Source organism: Calypte anna, chromosome 9 (assembly GCF_003957555.1).
Source record: "Calypte anna isolate BGI_N300 chromosome 9, bCalAnn1_v1.p, whole genome shotgun sequence".
NCBI classification, from domain to species: domain Eukaryota; kingdom Metazoa; phylum Chordata; class Aves; order Apodiformes; family Trochilidae; genus Calypte; species Calypte anna.
This window is the reverse complement of record NC_044255.1, coordinates 4692305-4713879: the sequence shown is the minus strand read 5'-3', so window position 1 is coordinate 4713879 and position 21575 is coordinate 4692305. Positions and strand designations below refer to the sequence as shown.

Here is a 21575-nt window from a genome sequence, read left to right as displayed (position 1 = left end):
CCAGCCAAAAGTCACTTGGTGTCTGGGGTGTGTTGGTGAGGTTCCTCACCTGGGGCTTGGGTTAGGAAAATTCAAACCTGGCTCCTGCCAACCCAGGTGAGAGGTTGGGATGCAAAGCATGGAATTGCAAAGGTAAATATTGGATACATGATTGGATTGGTCACTCCCACCCTTGTTACTAATTGCTAATCACAGCCCAAGGTTGCAAAGCTGCTCTCTCTCTGCAGCATCCTTGCTGCACCTCCTGACCCAGGGGTCCCTGGAGTCAGTCCTGCACACCTTGCTGATCCCTGATACCAGATGGTGCTGGGAGGGTTCAGAGATGTGTGTTTGTGTGTGTGTATATACATAAAAAGTCGTGCACTTTCATACTATAAGGCCTGATTGAAACTAATAGTTAGGAAAAGGATTTTCCATCCTATTGCCAAGCCAGTAATTCATCCAAGCCACTGACCTGCTCCTCTCCAGCAGTCTCTGTGTGCCCCGGCCCTGCAGTCCCTGGAGCAGCCCCTCCTCCTGACATCTGCCAAGAGGGGCTTGGGCACGAGTGTCTCATCCACCCCTCGTGGGGAGGCTGTGAGCAGAGGCTGGGGTGGAACTCGGTGCTGCAGGCAGTGGGGAGGGTGGTGACTCAGGGGCTTGCCTGGGTGCTGCAGCTTCTCTGCAGCCTGATTTGTTGGGAGACTGCCAGCCACTCTGCCACCTCCTCCTCTCTGCAGGCAGCTCTGCCCTAGTCTCTGCTCATCCTCTGTGCCTCCAGTGACAAAATGACTTGCCAGCAGAGAGGGACAGCAAGGGACTGAAGCCCTCCAAGAGGCACGGGGTGGAGGAGCCGGCGATGCGGCCGGAGGATGCTGCAGGGCAGGTACAGCAGGGACAGAGGGGTGGGCATGTCACAGGCAGTGCCAGGGCTTTGCATCCCTCTCCCCGTGGGTACTTTCACCACCCTGTGTAGCTGAGGGGGTGACCTGGCCCTTAGGGTGACTGGCGTGGGGCAGACCCCAGGAGAGGGGGGGGGTGCTTGCCAGGCTGGGAGGAGCAGCTCTGCCCTTGGTCCCCAGCCCTCAAGGACAGGGATTCTGTCCTGGGATTCTGTCCTGGGTGTTTTCTCAGCACAGTTGTTCACCCTCAGGGTGCCCATGGAGAATTTGCTCTGAGAGCCCTTCTGCATGAGCTGCCATGCCCCAAAGCCCTGCCAGCCCTGGAGGGGCTGAAAAGAGACTTCAGGCTGTCTTTGACCTTATCCAGAGCAGCTTTCTCTCAAGCAGTCAGATCTGCTCAGGGGCTGTGTTGCTGCAGAATGCTGGTCTGTCAGAAATCTGGCTCCTAAGGTCAGCTTGGTGAGGCTGGAGACTTCTCCGGGGGGTGATCTTAAAGGTCTTTTCCAACCTAAGTGATTCTGTGAGGCTGACAAAAGCTTTTCCTGGCTGCTCCTTTCTGCAGCAGTGCCGAGCCTGGGGGAAGGAGATATGAAGGATAGAGCTATGATTTTGCTCCTCCACTCCCTGTACCCTCTAAGGGCTCCCCAGCCCCGGGTGTGCTGTGGAGTCTGGCTTGCAGAAAAGGCACCCAAAGAGCCTGCTGACCTCACAGCTTCACCAGCCCCTTTCCTCAGTGTCCTGCTTCCTCAGTCACCTCATCACAGCTCCTGTCCTGAGAGGACCCCGTTCCCCTCTGGGCTCCGGGGCACCCGGGTGCTTTTCCATCCTTGCTCCTCCATCTCTGCAGCCTCAGCAGTCGAGGAGCCCAGCAAGGGGGCTGCTGGAGGGCTCAGGAGTTTTGCAGCCTTTGTGCTCCTCACGTTTAGCTCCAGGCTCTCAGGGGACATGCTCAGGGGGCACAGGACTCTCTGCAGGCAGTGTGTGAATAGAGGTTTCCCATGTAGGGTCACGCTTGGGTTGCTCACACAAGAGACCTAAATCCTGCTCTTCCTGTGCCCAGAAAAATCCCAGCTACCTGCAGAGGGGATCTGGCAGAGAGGGGGCTGCTGGGTGGGCTGGTAGCCCTACACCCCTGCATGGGGGGGGGAAATTTGGGGGTGGGCTGTGCAGGGCAGCAGGGTGCATGCTGTGGCTGGTTCCCCCTGTGTCAGGACCATGTGAAGATCTGGCAGGTTTCCTGGGGACACCTCTCTGCCCAGGGAATGAGGGACAGGATGTCCCAGGGCTGTGAGTCTGTGGGTGTCTTTCTGCTAGGGTCAGGATGGGGGGGGTAAGGACCTCCCAGCCTTGGCAGAGGAGGGAGGATGCTGAGAAGGCTTTGGGGAGACCACGTAGCAGCCTCCCAGGACCTGAAGGGGCTACAGAAAAGCTAGGAAGGGACTTTTTACGAGGGCATAGGACAGGGGGGAGTGGTTTGAAACTGAAAGAGGGGAGATTAAGACCAGATATCAGCAAGATATTCTTCTCTACAGTGAAACACTGGCCCGGGTAGCCCAGGCAAGTTGTGGCTGCCTTGTGCCTGGTAGTGTGGTGAAAGGCAGGTTGGATGCAGGTCGGAACAGCCATGTCTGGTGGAAGGTGTCCCTGCCCCAGGCAGGGGGCTCAGGAACAGATGATTTTGAGGGTCCCTTCCAACCCAAAGCAGCCCGTGACTCTCTGATCCTCTGGGGACGCAGCAGCCATGGCCGCGCGTGGCCGGCGCCCCAGGGTGCTCCCCTCAGAGCTGAACAAGGTGTGCCCCGAGAGAGGAGAGGACCCTGCCACACACCCCAAGAAGATGAGTGACTTTGAAGTGGTCCCCAACCTCCAGCAGAGCAGCAGCAGTGTCTCGAGGAGCAGGCGGAAGGCTCATTTCCCCACCGGCAGCAACGAAAAGGCAAGAGCAGGAGGTGCTGGAGGGAGGAAGGGAGGGGGGGTTGGTCACACGTGGCACAAGAGCAGCCATGAGTTATCTGGAGAGTCATTAACAGGAGCATTAGTAATAGATCATTTTGGTTTTAGGGGGCAGACAGAAAAAAAAAACCAAAAAAACCCAAAAAACCCCACCAAAACCAAAGAAACAACACCTGAGGTATACATCCAGCATTCGTATCTCCTCTTCTTGGAGAGATCTCCTCTCCTCACTTGTCAGGACAAAGTGATGGAGCTTTCTTTCTTGACATCAAAAGAAGCACCCAAATATGCTCCAAGCACCAGGGTGTCTGTCTCCTGCCCTAACTTCTCACCCTTTACAGAAACCCTGACCTCTTTTCTCTTTTTTTCTCTTCTCCCTCAGGAAAACCTTGTCTCGTGGATTCCTGAAAACATCCAGAAGAAGGAGTGCATCTACTTTGTTGAAAGCTCCCAGACATCGGATTCTGGGTAAGTCAGACAGCCCCTCACTCTGCCAGGAAAGCAGAAGAGGTGTTTGGTGGCAAAGCTTCAGCACCAGCAAATCCCCCCTTTCTGGGATTTGGGACTTTTCTGGCAGGGCAGATGGTGTCAGGGGCATTCACAGTCTCCTTTTTGAGTGGTTCTTCACCCTGCTGCATGTCACCACCTGGCTCATAGCCCCTATTCCAGTGAGGAACCTTTCCCATGTTTTCACCTGCAGTCATTTCCATCTGGAGCAACCTGAATACTCCTAAACCTTTACAAGTGGAAATACCAATTCTTGCTAGATTTCACCCCAAACTATGCCTTCGTTTCTGCACAAGTTCTGAGCTGGAGGACAAGCTGGGTGGGAGATGGAAATGCCTGTGGTGTTTCCTACACCTTGTGCCTGGGCTGAGAAGGGTGGGTGGGCAGCTGGGCAAAGCCTTTGGGGTTTGGGTTGTTGCTGGCAAAGCTGGTGCTGTGTTTCAGGAGGGTCGTGTGTAAGTGTGGCTACCTCAGGGAGCAGCACAGGGAAGATGCTGCCAAAACTCCCCTCTTCCTGGGCAAGGAATGGGACCCCAGTAGGCACATCCAGGAGATGCCAACAGATGCCTTTGGTGACATCCACTTCACAGGCCTGGGGCAGAAGATGGGGAAGGTGAGCTGGTTTTCCCACCTCTGCTTTGTGGGGAGAAAGGAGAGGAGGAGAGGAGATGAGAAGGAGCAGGGATGTCCCCAGCAAAGGAAGGGGGGTGAAACAGGACCCCTCCTTGTTCCCAGCCCTGTACCTCCTCCTTTTCTGAACCACAAGGCTGGGCCTCTGTGCTGTGAGGCCTGTGCTGTTCCCTGTCCCCCTCCTGAAGTTTGTCTTCAGAGAGCTCACTCCTGGGAAAGTGAGTGAGAAGAAGGGTCCTGCACAAAGACCCGTGGCAGCAGCCACAGGACTCTGCTAGGAAACAGTGTGGGAAGCCCCTGGTTCTTTGCTAGGAGAGGAGGAATGGTGGTGGAGGTTCCCTGTTCCCCCCTTTCTCCCACCCAAAAGACAGGCGTGCTCCCTTCCTTGCAGTACGTGCGTGTCTCCTCGGACACCCCTCCACGGGTCATCTACCACCTCATGACACAGCACTGGGGCCTCGATGCACCCAACCTCCTCATCTCAGTCACTGGAGGAGCCAAAAACTTCATCATGAAGCCAAGGCTGAAGAACATCTTCCGGCAAGGGCTGGTCAAGGTGGCCCAGACCACCGGTAAGAGATGGAGAAGCTCCCCCTGCCCCTGCAGTGAGAGGGGGGGTCCTGCCCTCTGGCCCTGCCAGGCTCAGGGAGTTGGGGTGCTGGGGAGTTGCTGAGCTGGCTCAGGAGGCCAGCCTGGCAAACCCTGGCTGGACCATCCCCACCAGGGATGGGCTGGTACTGACTGCTCAACCACTGCAAAACGTGCTTGGAGGGAGCTGGACTGAGAGATGCAGAAGAAAGCTTCTCCCCAGGCTCTGTCTCCCTTGTGGGGTCACCAGAGGGGTCCCTAAGCCCATGATGCTGAGCTGATCAGGGAGGGTCATTTCTCCCGAGAAGCCAGGCCTGCAAGGGGCTTGATGGGGTGGGCAGGGAAGACATCTCTGGGGGGGGGACAGAGCATCTCTGAGGAGCAGGGGTTCCTGAAGCCACACAGGGAGGGTGCTCTCAGCCTTCTGCCAGCAGAGCCTCCCCCTTCCCAAGCCCCTCTCTGCCCCCCAGGGGCCTGGATCATCACAGGGGGGTCCCACACTGGTGTGATGAAGCAGGTGGGAGAGGCAGTGCGGGACTTCATCCTGAGCTGCAGCCACAAGGAGGGGGACATTGTCACCATTGGCATAGCCACCTGGGGGACCGTGTACAACAGGGAGAGCCTCGTCTGCCCCATGGTGAGACAGCCAGAGGTGGGGGGGTCTTGGCTTTGCCTAGGTCTGGGAAAGTCCTGCCAGGGACTGAGGTGGGAACGGGTGCTTCCAGATGTGCCCATGGGAAGCACATAGCCAGATGTGCTCTGGGAAGCACAAACCCTACCTGCTGTCCTGTGCAGGTGCTGTGCTTCTCCTGGGGGGACTGGAGGGGGTGTGAGGGCAGAGGAGCCTGGGGCAAGGCTGATGTGAGGATGGCAGGGAGGCAAGGACAGCTGTTAAACCAGTCTCTCCCTGCCTGCTGGCCCGTCCTTGTCCCACATGCTGGTTGTTTTGGGCATCTGCTGCTCCTCTGCAGCCCTGCTTGGCTTTTCCCAGAGTTTCTCCTGTCCCTTACAGGGTGGCTTTCCAGCTGAGTACATACTGGATGAGGAGAACCAGGGCAGTCTGTCCTGCCTGGATAGCAACCACTCTCACTTCATCCTGGTGGATGATGGGACCCACGGGAGGTATGGGGTGGAAATCCCCCTGAGGACCAGGCTGGAGAAGTTCATTTCTGAGCAGACCAAGGTGAAAGGAGGTAATGGCAACACAGAGCCTGGCCTGAGGCAAGGGAGGGCACCAGGCAGGATGGGACATCCACTGGTGAGGGGCAACTGGTGAGATGGGAGGCTGGGGCTTCCCTGGGGGATCCCAGGCAAGGAGTTTGGTGGCACTGCCACGAGAAATGTGAAACCTGGTCCCTGGGTGACAAGGATCAAGGAGCCTTTTTCTCCCAGCTGCTTGACTTATGGGGTCACCAGAGGCGTCCCTAAGCCTGTGATGCTGAGCTGACCAGGGAGGGTCATTTCTCCCAAGCAGCCAGGCCTGCAAGGAGGCTTCCAGAAGGCACCTTCTGACAGTGCAAATGATCTTATATCACGTGTGCCCCAGCAACAGGAGTGCCAGGAGATGGCTCCTGAAGCCTGATGTGAGGCAGGCAGTGCTCCCACTCCCATTTCACACCCCAGTGCTGATGGAAGGGGCTGTCCAGCCAGGAGGTGACCCTGGGCTCTGCTTTCCCACAGGTGTTGCCATCAAGATCCCCCTCGTGTGTGTGGTGTTGGAGGGAGGCCCTGGGACACTTGATGTAAGGAGCTGCTCCTGCCTGCTCCTGGCAGAGCTGAGAGGGGTGGTGGGAGGGGGCAGCTCCTGCCCTGGGGTCCTGCTCTCCGGGGGTCAGTGCAAGCCTGGTGCCAGCCCAGCTAGGCAGGAGTTCTGGGGGGTCAGGTTGTGGATCTCGGGCTCAGAGAGGGTCTGCTGGTCCCTGGGTGGGATGAGGAGTGTCCCTCCCTGGTGTGTTGCAGACCATCCACAATGCCATCACCAACGGGACCCCCTGTGTGATTGTGGAGGGCTCTGGGCGCGTGGCTGATGTCATCGCCCAGGTGGCCAGCCTGCCCCTGTCCCAGATAACCATGGCCTTGATCCAGAAGAAGCTCAGCATGTTCTTCCATGACACCTATGACCTCTTCACTGAGGGCAAGCTGGTGGAGTGGACCAAGAAGGTGAGGAAGGATCTTGCAGGCAGAGGACTCCTCTGGCTGACTCTGGGGGAGAGCAAAGGGGTCCCTGGGTTTCCCAGCCTTGAAGTTTAAGGCTTCTCTTCTGCCAGCCACCCACCTCCCCCAGCCAGGCTCCTCCTGGTGGGCACCCAGAGGGCTCAAGCTGTGTTCCACTGCCTGCTCTCTTTAGGGAGAGAGGTACCAGCACAGGGGCTCTACAGGCAAGCAGAGGGGAGGGAGGATAATGCCTGGTGTGGGGCTGCAGGGAGCAGCAGGGAGGAGATGCTGCTCCTGATTGCTTGCCCACGGCTCCCCTTGTAGATCCAAGACATAGTGAGGAGCCAGCAGCTCCTGACCATCTTCAGAGAGGGCAAATATGGGCAGGAGGATGTGGATGTGGCCATCCTGCAGGCTCTGTTCAAAGGTGAGGGGTGGGGAGCAGCTCGGGGGTATGGGGAAAGATGGTTGGGATGGGGATCACAAGTCACCTCCTGCAGCTGCTTGACTGATGGGGTCACCACGGGGGGGTCCCCAAACTTTGTGAAGCTGATCTTCCTACGGACTGATGTTTCTCCCAAAGGGCCAGGCTTCCAGGTGGTATTTTCTCCCCGTGTAACTGGTTGTCTGTCCTAACACGTGCACTTTGCCTGCAGCATCCCAAAACCAGGACCACTTTGGTCACGAGAACTGGGACCACCAGCTGAAGCTGGCTGTGGCCTGGAACAGGGTGGATATTGCTCGGAGTGAGATCTTCACGGATGACCACGAGTGGAAGGTGAGGCAGCACCTGGGCTGCTTCTCTGCTCAGCCTCACAGCTTGCCATGGACCCTGAGCTCCCAGCACAGTGCCAGGGGCTCTTTGTCTGTCTGTCTGTCTGTCTGACAAAAATGCATCCAGACACTCAGAGGAGAGGTGAGGATACCCAGCAGTCCATTGCTTCTGAAGGTCCTATTTAGTTTACAATTGTTTAGAAAATTGTTTAGAAAAGTGATGGGTTGGTGATTTATTCAAAGCTGGAGGATGTCCCACGAGCCCCAGCACCTCCCAGCTGTTCTCCCACACTCAGAAACCCCTCAGGTGCCCAGAGATAAAACCTTCCCTCCCCCCCTCCCCATCAGAGTGAGGAACATGATGGTGCCCTGTTCCAGGACCACGGAGCCCCTCACCTCTGCCTCTGCCCTCCCAGCCCACAGATCTCCACCCTGTGATGGCAGCAGCCCTCATCTCCAACAAGCCAGAGTTTGTCAAGCTCTTCCTGGAGCAGGGAGTGCGTCTCAAGGAGTTTGTCACCTGGGACACCCTGGTTTACCTCTACGACAACGTGGCCCCCTCCTGCCTCTTCCACAGCAAGCTGCAGAAGGTCCTGCTGGAGGAGAGGGAGCACTCAGCTGGCTCCAGGATGCCCCGAATCCAGCTGCACCACGTGTCCCAGGTGCTGCGGGACCTCCTGGGCCGCTCCACGCAGCCTCTCTACCCCAAGCCCAAGCAGACAGAACGGCCCCGGCTCTCCATCCCCATCCCACACCTCAAGCTCAATGTAGGTGTCTCCAGGTCTCCTACTCCTGGGGGATGGGCACTGGAAATGCTGCCTCCAGAAACTGCCCCGGAGGTTGTAGCTGGTTTTCTGGGCTCTTCTCTGCTGGAGAACTGCCCTGAAACTCCCTTAAAGCTCTGCCCTGGTGCAGCTCCCACCCTCCTAGCCCTACAGCACCCCGTAGCTGGCTCTGTGGGGCAGGACCCAATGGGGTGGGTGCACTGGGCAGCCTGGGCACATCCCCACGTTGCTACTGGCCTTAGGAAAAGTGGCGTTTCTAGGATGAGTCCAGTCTTGGCCACCCTGCTGTCATCTGCAGCAAAAGCCCTCCCATAGGTGGAGGCAGCAGTAGGCACCCAGGGGGGGCTTTGGGCTGAGGGGTGGGTGGTCTGCTCTCTTCTGCAAACAAGTCTGACCCCCATCTCCCCCCTTTCTCCCCCTCATCTCCCCCCTTTCTCCCCCCTCATCTCCCCCTCCATCTCCTCCCTTTCTTCCCCTCCATCTCCCCCCTGTCTCCCCCCCCATCTCCCCATCTCTCCCCTCCCGTCTCCCCCCCCTCATCTCCAACCCCCCCCCATCTCTCCAACCCCCCGTCTCCCCCCCATCTCCCCATGTCCCCCCCTTGCAGGTTCATGGCTCCAGCCTCCGGTCCCTCTACAAACACTCTGCTGGCCGAGTCACCTTCACCATGGACCCGGTCCGTGACCTCCTTATCTGGGCTGTGGTCCAGAACCGCAAGGAGCTGGCAGAGATCATCTGGGCCCAGGTATCCCAGCTCAGAGCTGTCAGCCCTGGCTGAGGGGCTTTGGATGGAGCCCATCCTCCCCCCCCCCAGAGGAAAGATGTGGCCTCTGGGGCAGCAGGCAACTGGCCCGTGGCTCTGCCCCCCTGACCCTCAGCCAGATGGGAACCAAGTCCAAGTGGGGGGAGAGAGGGCTCAGCATGGGGTAGGCAGGACTCAGGGGCATGGCAGTGGGGATGGAGAAGGCTCCCACCCATAAACAGCACCCCCAGGGTGACAGGCAGGATAGTGACTGTCCCATCACCCCGAGCTTCCCAGAGGTATCTCTGGAATCCTGGTGGCAGGGGCTTACCTGCTGCCACCTGGGGGGGGCACATCTCAGCCCTGGTCACAGCATCCTTGGTAGCAGTCTGCTGGGGACCACCCTCCTGGGGGGGCTGGGGGGAGCAGACAGGACTGCTGGGGCTTGCAGGAAAGGGGTAGGACCCCAGACTTTGTCTGCCTGCTGCTTCTCCAGAGCCAGGACTGCATGGCAGCTGCACTGGGCTGCAGCAAAATCCTGAAGGAGTTGGCCAAGGAGGAGGAAGACACGGACACCACTGAGGACATGCTGGCTCTGGCTGAGCAGTATGAGCACAAGGCCATCGGTGAGTGACCCAGAACCTCCCCTGTGCCCTGGGAGGAGGGGTGGCTTTGCCATGGGGTGATGAGGGGGGTGTCCCCTTGTCATGGGGGGTGCTATGCCTCCGTTGTGTTGGGAGTGCAGAGGGTGCCTCCTGGGATGCCCAAATCCTGCTGTGGGTGCCTTGCTGAGCACCAGGCTGTCCCCAGAGCTCAGCCCATCTTCCTGGTCCTGCCCGGGCAGGGGTGTTCACAGACTGCTACCGCAAGGATGAGGAGAGAGCCCAGAAACTCCTCACACGGGTTTCTGAGGCCTGGGGGAAGACAACTTGTCTGCAGCTGGCACTGGAGGCCAAGAACATGAATTTTGTGTCTCATGGGGGTGTCCAGGTGGGTTTCCAAGAGGGGGGTGCTCGGAGGGGAAGTGCCCAAGCGTCCTGGCCCTGGATCCAGGGTTGCATGTTGGTGGCAGTGGGGCTGTGCCCTGCAGCCCCTCTCTGATGGGGACAGTTTCTGTCCTCTCTGATGGGGACAGTTTCTGTCCTCTCTGTTGGGGACAGCTCTTGTAAGCAGTGCTGCTCCCCCTCCCTCCTCGCAGGCCTTCCTCACCAAAGTCTGGTGGGGGAAGATGTCTGTGGACAACGGGCTTTGGCGGGTGATTGTGTGCATGCTGTTCTTCCCCCTTCTCTACACCAATCTCATCGCCTTCAGGTACCAGGGCTGGCAGGCAGGGAGGAGCTGCTGGGGCATCTCCCCGGGCAGCAGAGTCCCAGTTCTGCCCCTGATCCCTGCAGGGAGAAGAGGCTGCAGCCTGCGGGCTGCCTGGCACGCCTTCGAGCCTTCTTCACCGCTCCCGTTGTCATCTTCCTCATGAACATCCTCTCCTACTTCACCTTCCTCCTCCTCTTTGCCTATGTCCTGATGGTTGACTTCCAGCCCTCGCCATCCTGGCGGGAGTACCTCATCTACTTCTGGCTCTTCTCCCTGGTGTGTGAGGAGACCCGGCAGGTATGGGGCTGGGAGGAGGTGAGAGGAGGGAGGGATAGAGGGAGGGAGGTAGGGACGCCTCTCTGGGAGCTCCTGGAAGGTCCTGCATAGCTCACTTTTCCATGCTGCTTCTCATGCCACCATTTCTTTGGAGCAGTCCCAGCACAAGGGGCTGTCAGGTTCCCTCCATCTCTGAGGCCAGAGAATCTCCCTGCTGCCTCTGGCCCTGGCTCCTTGCAGGAAGATGTGCTGCCTGGAGCTGAAAATGTCAAGAGATGGAGGGGCAGGTTCCTTCCTCGGGTCCTTATTCCCAGCAGCACTTCCAGGCTATGCTTGACACTTGATTTTTTTCAGCTTTTGCTTCAACATCTTGGTGCCTTTCTTCACCAGACAAAAGAGCTCCATGTCTCAGGTATCTCTCCCCATGCTCCTCCTGTGCCTCTGTAGAAACCCACGTAGGCTCAGGTTAACTTTGGGCAAGCAAAGGGGGTCCAGTGATGGCCAGCAGGTCTGTGTCATCCCTCCCCTTTACAAGGCACAGGAGGACCTCAGGAGGCTTTCCCTTAAACTCTGACCCCTCTGCTCTTAACAGCTATTGTATGATCCAGATGGGTTTGGGGTTGTGAAAATGGCTTCCCTGTACTTCAAGGACTTCTGGAATAAGTTGGATATCTGTGCCATCGTGGTCTTCATCGCAGGGCTGACTTGCAGGTGAGCTGCAGAGCCACTTGAGCAATCCTGACCAATTTGCCTCTGCTTTCAGCTGCCTTTAGGAGAGGTGTTTATTGTGTTGCATGCTGGGGAAGCTCATTGGTAGTGCAGAAATCCTGTGAGATCACAAAAAAAAAAAAAAAAAAAAAAAAAAAAATCCATGCTGGTGGTGCTGAGATGTTTCCTTTCCTCTTTTCTGCATCCAGGCTGATCCCATCAACTTTATATCCCGGACGCATCATCCTCTCCCTGGCTTTTATCATTTTCTGCCTGCGTCTGATGCACATCTTCACAGTCAGCAAAACTTTGGGGCCCAAGATCATCATTGTGAAACGCATGGTGAGAGCTCCCTCCCTCCTGCCCTTGTCACCAGCTGGAGCAGTGACATTGCTGGTGCACGGGTGGGAGGGCTGTGCCACCCTCGTTATCCTGTCCTGGGGTTTGTTCCTGAAGATACCTTTGCTTCCCCTCTGCCTCTGCAGATGAAGGATGTCTTCTTCTTCCTCTTCCTGCTGGCAGTGTGGGTGGTGTCCTTTGGGGTTGCCAAGCAGGCTATCCTGATCCACAATGAGGAACGTGTGGACTGGCTCTTCCGAGGGGTGGTCTACCACTCCTACCTGACCATCTTTGGGCAAATTCCCTCCTACATCGATGGTAAGAGACACGCAGCAAGGTGGCTGCAAGGAGGCTGAGGGCTACCACAGTGTGCCTGGCTCCTGCCACGGTGGCTTCTGGAAGTCCTGCAGAGGGCTCCTCTCCAAGCACTGCGTAAGGCCAGGAGGGAGTGTGGGGATGGAGGCTGCAGCAGCACGTTGGGAGCATGGGGAGCAGTGCAGAGCCAGGGACTGCAGCTGCCTGAGCACTCAGGAGAGAGCATCCATCCAGCTGAGTGCCACAGCTGCCACAGAGCTGGTGCCAGGCAGCAAATTCCCTGGGATGGTGTGGGTTGAGGTCAAATCCCTGCCTGGTGCTTGGCTCCTCGGGGTGCTGGCCACTTCCAGAGAGCAGGAGGTGCTCCCTGAGACACGGTGGGGTTTGGCTCTGGGGGATCCATGCCACCCTCTCTTGCAGGGGTCAACTTCAACATCGACCAGTGTAGCCCCAATGGAACAGACCCCTACAAGCCCAAGTGCCCAGAGACAAACGAGGACAACAAGAAACCCATCTTCCCAGAGTGGCTGACAGTCATCTTACTGTGCCTCTACCTGCTCTTCACCAATATCCTCCTCCTCAACCTCCTCATTGCCATGTTCAAGTGAGTTTGACCTGGCCATGTGGTCCTGGCAGTGAATCACACTGTCTGTGCTCACAGGTTTGGCCAGGACCAGGGCACCAGACACTGAGAAAGCACAAGAGGGATGGTAGGGCAGAGCACGGGGATGCTTTGGGGAGGGTTTACAGAAAGGGTGCCAGGCCAGGGAGACTGGGAGGAGCTGGGGACACCATAGAGACTCAATATAGAGACCTCTGATCCCCACGGCTGACGCCTGGGCTCTGCCCCAGCTACACCTTCCAGCAGGTCCAGGAGCACACGGACCAGATCTGGAAGTTCCAGAGGCACGACCTGATCGAGGAGTACCATGGCCGCCCCCCGGCACCCCCACCCCTCATCCTCCTCAACCACCTCCAGAGCCTGCTCCAGAGGGGATTGCTCCGTAGGGCAGCCACGCACCACAAACAGCTCAGTGAGGACCAACATCCCCCCTCCTGCCCTTTGCCCCCTCCACATCCTCCCTGGGATGTGCCAGCAGGGTTTGGGGGGCTGAGAGCGCTGCCGGCTCCTTCCCTCTGGCAGAGGAGAAGCTGGAGAAGAATGAAGAAGCTGCTCTGCTCTCCTGGGAGATGTACCTGAAGGAGAGCTACCTGCAGCACCTGCAGTGCCAGGAGAAGCAGAACGTGGAGCAGAAGATCCGAGACATTGCTCAGAGGTAGCAGGAGTGCTGGGACAGGGACGTCCCTCTGGGCTGGGCAGGGTGGGGGTGTTGGGGTCGGTGCAGGGGTGAGTGCTGATGGTCCTCTCTGCTCTGCCCACCAAGGGTTGACATGCTGGCAGAGCTGCTGGACCTCGACCAGGGGAAGAGGACAGGACTGGTGGAGCGCAGACTGGGCTCTCTGGAAGACCGGGTGAGGCAAAAGCTAAGAAAGGTGGGGGTTTTCCAGGAGTCATCTACAACAGAGAAAGCTTCCCTGAATCCATTTCCTCATCAAACAGTTGGAGTTTCCTTGCCAAAACAACAGCACCCCAGAGGAAAAGATTTATGGGAAGTGTTCTGTTTGACTCCCAAGTGAACAGGATGAGGGCAGGAAGTGTTGGGATGAGTCCCTGCCTCTCCAGTGGTCACCCAGGCAGTTAGATCTGACCCAGCTCATCTCCTTGGCCTGGGAGGACCCTTCTGGAGACCCCCTCCTTGGGAAGCTGTTCCACACACCCTGCACGAGCAGTTGGGTGCCCAGGGAACCTGACCAGGCCCTGGCATCTTCTCTCCAAGACTGCCACAGCACGGCTGCTGTTTCCACCCCCATTTCCACCCCCTGGGACAGGGCTGGGGGAATGGCACAAAGCTAGCAAACCCCAGCTCTGCCCACTCAACCAATGCTGGGGGGGAGAAGCTGGGTCCAGCTGCAGCATAACAGGGGCCTCTCTCCCAGCTGGAGGAGGAATTTGGATGGGTCCATCATAAAATATTTCCCTTGAGGTAGTTTTCCAGCTGAGTTGTTGGGGCAGAGCCAGGGTGGCTGCTGCCTGAGGGATGAGCCCCCAGGAGCAGAGGGCAGGAGGTCCTGGGCTGGAGCTGGGGGGCAGCTGGGGTGTTGGGCTCACAGAATGGCTGAGCCTCTCCTGTCCCACACAGGTGCAGCAGAGTGCCCAGGCCCTGAGGTGGATCATGCAGGCTCTGCAGGGCAGTGGCTTCAGCTCAGGAGAGGCCATGCCCCCCGTGGGTAAGCAGAGCCCAGCTCCACACCAGCAGCACCGGGAAAACCCCAGAGCATCAGACTCAGGACCCTGCTTCTGGGGGCCTTGCTGTCTGTGTCTGCCTTGCAGGCTCCAGCAAAGCCCCCGAGGGAAAGGAGGTCGAGGTGGAGGGGAAGGCTGAGGAGATCCATCCCCCCTGCCACGTGCTGGCCAGAACCCTCCTGTACCCCGGCTCTCACACCCTGCGCTTCCCCGTGCCAGATGAGAAGGTGCCCTGGGAGGTAGGAGCCGTGACCCTGGGGGCAGAGGGGCTGGGAGGGGGCCCGTGGGGCAGACCTGGTGTCAGTGGGGATGGGAACAGGCCAACCATCCGTCTGGAGCCCCCTGTGCCGTGGGGAATGATGCCACAGACCCCAGGGCAGAAAGTGTCCCTGGGGCCCCCAGTCCCTGCCTGCCACCCGAGCAGGGGTGCGAGGGGAACCTGAGGTGGCCACATAACCCTGCAGGTGGAATTCCCACTCTACGACCCCCCCACCTACTCTGCTGACCACAAGGACATGGCTGTGCAGGACCCCTTCAGCCCGTGAGTGTTCCCCACTGTGGCTCCCCACTCCTCTGTCCCCTCCCCGGGGTGGCACAGCCATCCCCTCCCTGCCGGGCTGCCTCCTGCCCCCCAGCTCCTTGGAGTCTCTCCTGAAGATCAACTACAACACCATGGATGGGCTGATCGACAGGCAGAGCTTCCATGGCCTCTATGCTGTGCAGGAGGGGCTGCCCCTGTGAGTGCACCCATCCCCTGTGGGCACAGGGGGGCTTGGGAAGGTGGGGTGGGGTCCCCAGGTGTAGGCAAAGCACCAGGGAGATGGAGAATCCAGGAGAGTCTGGGAGCATCCATCCCCTTCTCACCTCCCAGCTGATGGTGGGGGGGGAGGTGGTGTGTGTGCATCATCCTTGGGTAACAAAACCCCAGCATCCCAGAGGGGGAGCAGTGGTGGGAAATGTGGGGGAGCTGTGATCATTGTGGTGGGGTGGGCAGAGGAGTCTTGGTGCTCTCCCCTCCCATGTGCTTTCTGCCTGCCAGGAACCCCATGGGCAGGACAGGGCTGCGAGGTCGTGGGAGACTCCACTGCTTTGGGCCCAACCATGCCCTGCACCCCATTGTCACCCGGTGAGTGTCTGGGGACAGAGAGGTGTCCTGGCTCTGGGACAGGGCTGGGGGGACGGCACAAAGCTGGCAAACCCCACCTCTGCCCACTCCACCACTGCTGGGGGGCAGAAGCTGGGTCCAGCTGCAGCATAACAGGGGCCTCTCTCCCAGCTGGAGGAGGAATTTGGATGGGTCCATCATCAGGAAGAGCCTGAAGAAGATGCTGGAAGTCCTGGTAGCCCAGTACCCCCTGTCAGAGGTCTGGGCTCTGCCTGGGGTAAGAGCTGCCTGAGAAGGGTCTGGGGGTGACAATGCTGGCTTAGCACTGGTGCCTGGGGGTGAGTGAGCACTCCTGGCAGGACAGGGAGGGATGGGAGGCACCTCTGCTGCTTGCTCCCCCCACCAGAGCTTGTGGCATCTTCTGCAGTGGTGACAAGCACCCAGTGGCCAAGCTGGTTGGCCTGCCAGGCCAGGCTGGGGGGCTGTGCTGGTGGCAAGCCCCGTGACTGGCATCCTCTTGGGCACAGGGGTCCCTGGAGCCAGGAGAGATGCTGCCACTGAAGCTGAAGTGGATCCTGCGCCGGGAATTCTGGCCCCAGTTTCAGAACCTGCTGAAACAAGGCACTGAGGTGTGGAGGGGACACACTGGGGGGTCTGGGTGACACCCCCGGGGGGGGTGGGCTGCATGCAGAGGTGTCCGTGCTTGCTGCCCCTGCTGTAGTGGGAACAGGGCACTGCCTTCCAGCGGGGCAGAGGAGCTGTGGGGGGATGCCCTGCCTACCACCCCCGGGGCCTCTTGGTGCCCTGGTGTTCCCAGAGGCTGTGCCAGCGTGGCCCCCCTGCCCCCTGCACAGGTACACAAGGGGTACCTGGACGACCCCCGCAACACGGATAATGCCTGGGTGGAGACGGTGGCCATCAGCGTGCACTTTGACAGCCAGAACAGTGTGGAGATGAAGAGGCTGAATTCGGTATGGGCCCCTCACCCCACAGCTCCCAGAGGGCATGGGCCAGGGGATCCAAAGCTCTCCCTCCTCAGAGTGGGCTTCTCCAGCTGCCTGCAGCAGGGGCTGGACGTGGGGGTGAACCTGCCGGGGGTAGGTGTGCCCCCCAAAAAGAAAAGAGAAGAGGCTGGGGACTGGAGTGCTCTGAAGCTCTGGTCCCCCACCAGCAGCATCTGTGTGATGTCCCTGGTCCCCTTCCAGTTCCTCCAAGGCTGTGACCCCGAGCTGTGCATCCGCTGGCAGGTGTTGGACAAGAGGATCCCTCTACATGCCAACCACAAGGAGCTCCTGCACAAGGTCTCAGCCCTCCTTGGTGCCTACTACTGAGCTCTCAAGCCAGCTGAAGCTGCCATGGGTGCTGGGAGGGACCTGCAGCTCTAGGACAGCTCACTTGTGAGCCCAAGGGCAGAGTCTGGGGACTGGGTGCTTCCATTGCCTCTGTGAACAACGTACATTGCAGGTCTCTGGAGGGAAAATCCTCCCCAGCAGCCAGTGCCAGGGGCTGCCTGGGCAGCTGCCTCTGCAGTGTCCCACTCAGCTCATACCCAGCTCGTCTCCTGGTGCTTCCACAGCACTAGCCCAAAGCTGGGGCCAAGAAGAGCCACAGGAACCTGTTCCTGCAAGGTGTTCCTCCTCCTACTTCTCACCTGCTCTTTGCTCCAGGATGGGCCCTGGAGACTCAGCAGTCCCAGCTCCTCTCCTCCAAGCCATCCAGTGGGCACTGCTGCTCCTCTGCTCCTGCCCTGAGCCCAGCAGCCCCCCCACCACAGCAAACATTGCTCTGGAGAAGGCTTTAGGTCTTCTGCACCCAATGCTCTCGAGTGCCCTGCCCGTGCCTCCCCTGGCAGCTCAGCTCTCCCTGTGTCCCTGGGCAGCTCAGCCCCAGCAATATGGTGTCACCCAGCACTCCTGAAGGTGTGAGCAGCTCTTGGCTTATGTTACAGACCTGTGGCTTCACTGCTCTGCACAGGTCCCCTTCCCATGTTCTGCGCTGTTGTGTGACCCTGTGTGCGCCTGCTGAGCACCATCTTGTAGCTGAACTCCTTCCCTCCCTCTGAGCCAAGGGACCAGGTGCCTGTCACCTGCCTGCCTGTCCCCATCCCCTGGTGCACCTGAGTGGGAAGGGGCAGCTTGATGGGACCCAGGTGATCCATGCTCTGTGGTCCCTTGAGGAGGTAGGGACAGGAGAGAGGACATCAGAGTGTCCATCCCAAACATCTCTGCTCTTAAGGGGTCCTTTGCTCCTCTTGTCTCTTGCCTGACATGGAGAGAACAAGGCACAGTGGAGGCATTTCTGGAACAGCCCCGTGGGGACATGTTATGCCTGGGGCTGCAGTTTCAGTTCCCCCATCCTCTCCCAGGAGCTCAGACAGGGGCTTGGCCAGCTGGTGGCCAGGGGTTGGGCAAGTGGGGGTGGTGCTGGGGGCTCAGACTGGCAATGTAGTCAACCAACCAAGCTCAATAAACCTGTGAAATAAATAAAATCTATTAAACAAGTCTCAGCTGGGGGTCAATTACAGCTGTTTAACCAGAGCCCATGCCTGCAGGCCATGCTTGGAGCAGGCTCCCAGGCCAGGCTCAGTCCCAGGCTCAGTCTGGGGGCACAACCACACTTTTGTTTGCAGGCTGCAGGGAGGGCTCCCCTTGTTTGGAGTCCCTGTGAGGAGATACTGGGAAGCAAGCTGTGTGCCCAGGGGGGGCACAGCCCCTTCTCCTCTTGCTCTTGGCCTCCCGAGAGGCTGCTCAGGGTCTCCCATCACAGTGCTCTGCCCAGAGGCAGCACAAGCACAGGGAAGGGAAGAGGCAATCTGGGGCTTGGCAAAGCTTCTAGGCCCACAGCCCCGAGCTGGTGAGCAGCAACCACAGCCTAAGAATCATAGAATCCCAGGCTGGTTTGGGCTGGAAGGGGCTTTAAAAATCATCTAGTCCAAACCTCCTGCCACAGGCAGGGACACCTCCCACTAGAGCAGGGTGCTCCAAGCCCCATCCAGCCTGGCCTCAGACACTTCCAGGGATGGGAAAACTTGTTCCAGTGTTTCACCACCCCCAAAGAAAAGAATTTATTGGATTTATTCCTCTTGTCTCACCTAAACTTCCTCTCTTTCAGCTTGAAACCGTTCCCTCTTGTCCCATTCCTCTGGGCTCTTCTCCAAAGTCCCTTTCCAGCCTTCCTGGAGCCCTTTCAGGCACGGGAAGGTGTTTTCAGGTCTCCCTCGGAGCCTTCTCCTCTCCAGGCTCCACATCCCCACCTCTCCCAGCCTGGTTCGAGAGCAGAGATGCTGGAATTGCCCCCACTTCCTTACCCCTTGGAAGGGCTCCCCGCAGCACCGCTGCCTCTGCAGCTCGGCCGGGTGTCCCCCGGCCCTGCTTCAGCATCCTCCCTCCCTCCCTCCCTCCCTGCCACAGACTCCCCCGGCCCCCCCCAGCCCCGCCCTCGCCACGCCCGGTACCGCCGCGTAGGGACGGCCCGGTCCAGGGCCCCGGCGGTGGCAGCCGCAGCAACAGGTGGGGAGGAGACCGAGCCCGATCGCATCCAACCCGAGCCGAACGGCATCGGAACCGGTGAGAGAGCCCTGGGAGCGGGGAGGGTGGGCGGGCTGGAAGTACCGCGGCCCCTCCGGGAACGGGAGCTGGCGGTGCGAACCGGCACAGGGCATCCCTGCTTCCCTCCTGGGAGAGCTCGGGATAGCAGCCTGCGGAGGGACAGAGGGATTCCCTGGCAGAGTCACTCCACCTGGAAAAGTCCACTGTGCTGTCCCACACCCCCCGGGCAGCTCCTCTGGCAGCATTCCTCGGGCATGAGCATCGCCCGGGTGGTACCTGAGGATGCTCCCACCCGAGAGCTGCTGATACCTAAAGGATGCTGTTACCAGGGGGATGACATTATCAGAAAGAAAGAGGCTGCTGTTAGGGGGATAATGACTTGGCTCCCAAATAGTCTACAGATGAGGCCACCACGGACAATTTCATCCCCAGGGGAAAAGCTCCTTGGGCCTGCTGGGTCCCACTCCCCAAGTCTCCACCCCATGAGGATCTCTGCTCCCCAGCCTGGCCAAGGCAAAAGGAGAGGTGTGAGGAGTAAGTACCAAGGTTTCACCTCCTGCCTCATCCCCAGAGGGGCTGGGCTGGCCCTTGGGGTTCCCAAATCACCCCCTTTACTGTGACAGTCAGTGGGCTCCTCTCTTAAGCTCCAGCTCCCGGAGTCAGGCTATTAAACCATACTCTTTGTTTACTTAAAAAAAAAACAAAACCAAAAAACCCCACAACCCTAAGTGACCTCTAAACCCCTGTTTTTGGCAAAAACACTTGGAACCATGACTGGTACCAGCTCATGGGCTGGATGGGTAAAACAAAAGAACTCTACACCTTGTTATTTAAAAACCTGGTGGTGATTAAGGCAGTCTGATGATCCGGGAAGCCTGACTCATCATTTTATCTTTTTTTTTTTTTTTTTTTAAACACTTGGGATTGGTGTGATAGGAATTCACTGCTGTTGTTCTCCAGCAGCAAATTACTTCATCCCACGTGAAAAACTGGCAGCAGGCTGGGGCAGAGGCTCCTGGGCCATCTGGATCCCCCCGTCCTGCAGCACCCTTTGCCTGCCTGGGTGGTCTGTGCAGAGGTGGGAGCGGGGAGGGAAGTTTTGGGTCGGTTGTTTTGGTTTGGTTTTTTTCTTTTCCAGTCTCTGCAGCTTCATGTCCAGATACAATTAATCTTAAACCAAATTAACCCTTGTTTTGGGGCTGCTTTGCCGGGGCACGTTACCCACGAGGTATGAGCAGCATCCCAGGAAATAACGCAGTGTTGTATCCCCTCCACCCCCCCTCTGCTCCAGCCATGGGAGAGGTTCTGCAGGAGCACGGAGGGGCCGCTCTGCTGCCGGGGAGCTGCCGCAGCCACCGGGGAGTCACCAGCAGCCCCGTCGAGGTGGGGACCTGCAAGAGGACCCTGGCGGCCAGCGTCACCCAGGCTTTTTTTTGCCTCCTGCTCTGCGTCCCCTGGGGCAGCTCCTGTCCCCCCAGCTGCCAGTGCACGGAGCGGGCGGGGGCCAAGGCCGTGGTCTGCAGCTCCCGACACTTGGAGGAGATCCCCGAGGACATCCCCCGGGACGCCGTCTTCCTCAAGCTGGACACCAACAGCATCACCCGGATCCCCGGCGACGCCTTCAGACACCTCTCCCTCCTGGAGGAGCTCGACCTCTCCAGGAACGCCATCGAGCAGATCGAGGCGGCGGCGTTCCGCGGGGTGGCCGCCCGCCTCCGCACCCTCGACCTCTCCGGCAACCGCATCCGCAGCATCCCCAAGGAGGCCCTGCTGGCCCTCAACGCCGACCTGCGCCTGGCCAACAACCCCTGGCACTGCGGCTGTGCCCTGCAGGAGGTGCTCTGGGAAGCTCGGCTGGACCCCGCCTCGGTGCGGGACATCACCTGCCACACGGCCCCGCGGGAGGAGCTGGTGGGCAAGCCGCTGCTTCAGGTCCTGGACGCCGGTGTCGACCTCTGCGGCGCCCGCCGCGGCACCCCGGACGTGGCCGTGTTGGTCACCATGTTTGGGTGGTTTGCCATGGTCATCGGATACCTCATCTGCTACGTCCGGCACAACCAGGAGGACGCCTGCAAGCGCATGGATTACCTGAGGGCACTGCCAGGCACGCAGGGACACGCAGACACCTCTGGCACCGCTGCCACCACCGCTGCCACCACCACTGCCACCACCGCTGCCACCACCGCCCTGTAGCACGGGGCTGGGGGTGCCCTCTGCCCTTCCTGCAGGGAGCCCTGAAGTGGCCTTCAAAGCTTCCCCGTGGATTTGTTGGGTTTTTTTTTTCCAGTGCTTGCTCAGGTCCTGTGTCCAAGTGCCACTCCCCACACCCCATCCCCAGCAATGCTGACTGAGTGTGTGTGTGGGAGGGAAAGATGCTGGGGACACCCCACCCGGGGCTGTCTCTGGAGCTCAAGGCTTGAGGGAAGGATCCCCACCACGCAGATGGCTTCTCCCCATCCAGAGCTGGGCTTCCCGGGAAAGCGGTCCCGGCCACATGCTCGTGGTCCACATGGTTTGGAGAGGAAAAAAACCCAAAACCCTCAGGAGGCAAAGATGGGGGCTTGTGGGAGGCCAAGGGGTCTGCAGAGCCTGGGGTGCAGGAGGGGGGTGGCTCTGTGCAGCGGGGTCGCCCTGTCCTGTCCCCAGGAAGGGTC

At 59.2% G+C, this 21575-nt stretch overlaps 2 protein-coding genes and 1 non-coding gene across 3 annotated transcripts; all 3 read left to right on the top strand.

The window, feature by feature from the left end:
- The first annotated feature begins 825 nt into the window (after positions 1-825).
- TRPM2 (transient receptor potential cation channel subfamily M member 2) lies at positions 826-16804 on the top strand. Its single transcript, XM_030456083.1, has 33 exons — positions 826-865; positions 2621-2817; positions 3217-3302; positions 3786-3954; positions 4363-4543; positions 5030-5196; positions 5572-5752; positions 6240-6301; positions 6519-6719; positions 7038-7140; positions 7370-7491; positions 7904-8254; positions 8880-9017; positions 9511-9640; positions 9859-10004; positions 10213-10325; positions 10409-10622; positions 11194-11312; positions 11519-11651; positions 11795-11966; positions 12384-12567; positions 12816-12997; positions 13108-13240; positions 13349-13436; positions 14165-14252; positions 14356-14507; positions 14733-14809; positions 14904-15005; positions 15308-15394; positions 15545-15650; positions 15901-16002; positions 16228-16344; positions 16579-16804. Exons 2-33 carry the CDS (start codon positions 2623-2625, stop codon positions 16702-16704), a joined length of 4527 nt encoding a protein of 1508 aa, XP_030311943.1. The 5' UTR covers positions 826-865; positions 2621-2622; the 3' UTR covers positions 16705-16804.
- LOC115598790 lies at positions 15859-15944 on the top strand. Its single transcript, XR_003987922.1, has one exon. It is a non-coding gene; the product is annotated as a Z6 small nucleolar RNA (small nucleolar RNA).
- A 2048-nt stretch (positions 16805-18852) lies between the features above and the next one.
- On the top strand, positions 18853-21114 carry LRRC3 (leucine rich repeat containing 3). Its single transcript, XM_030456307.1, has 2 exons — positions 18853-18939; positions 20213-21114. The coding sequence occupies exon 2, from the start codon at positions 20215-20217 to the stop codon at positions 21112-21114; it is 900 nt and encodes a 299-aa protein (XP_030312167.1). The 5' UTR covers positions 18853-18939; positions 20213-20214.
- Positions 21115-21575: the final 461 nt, after the last annotated feature.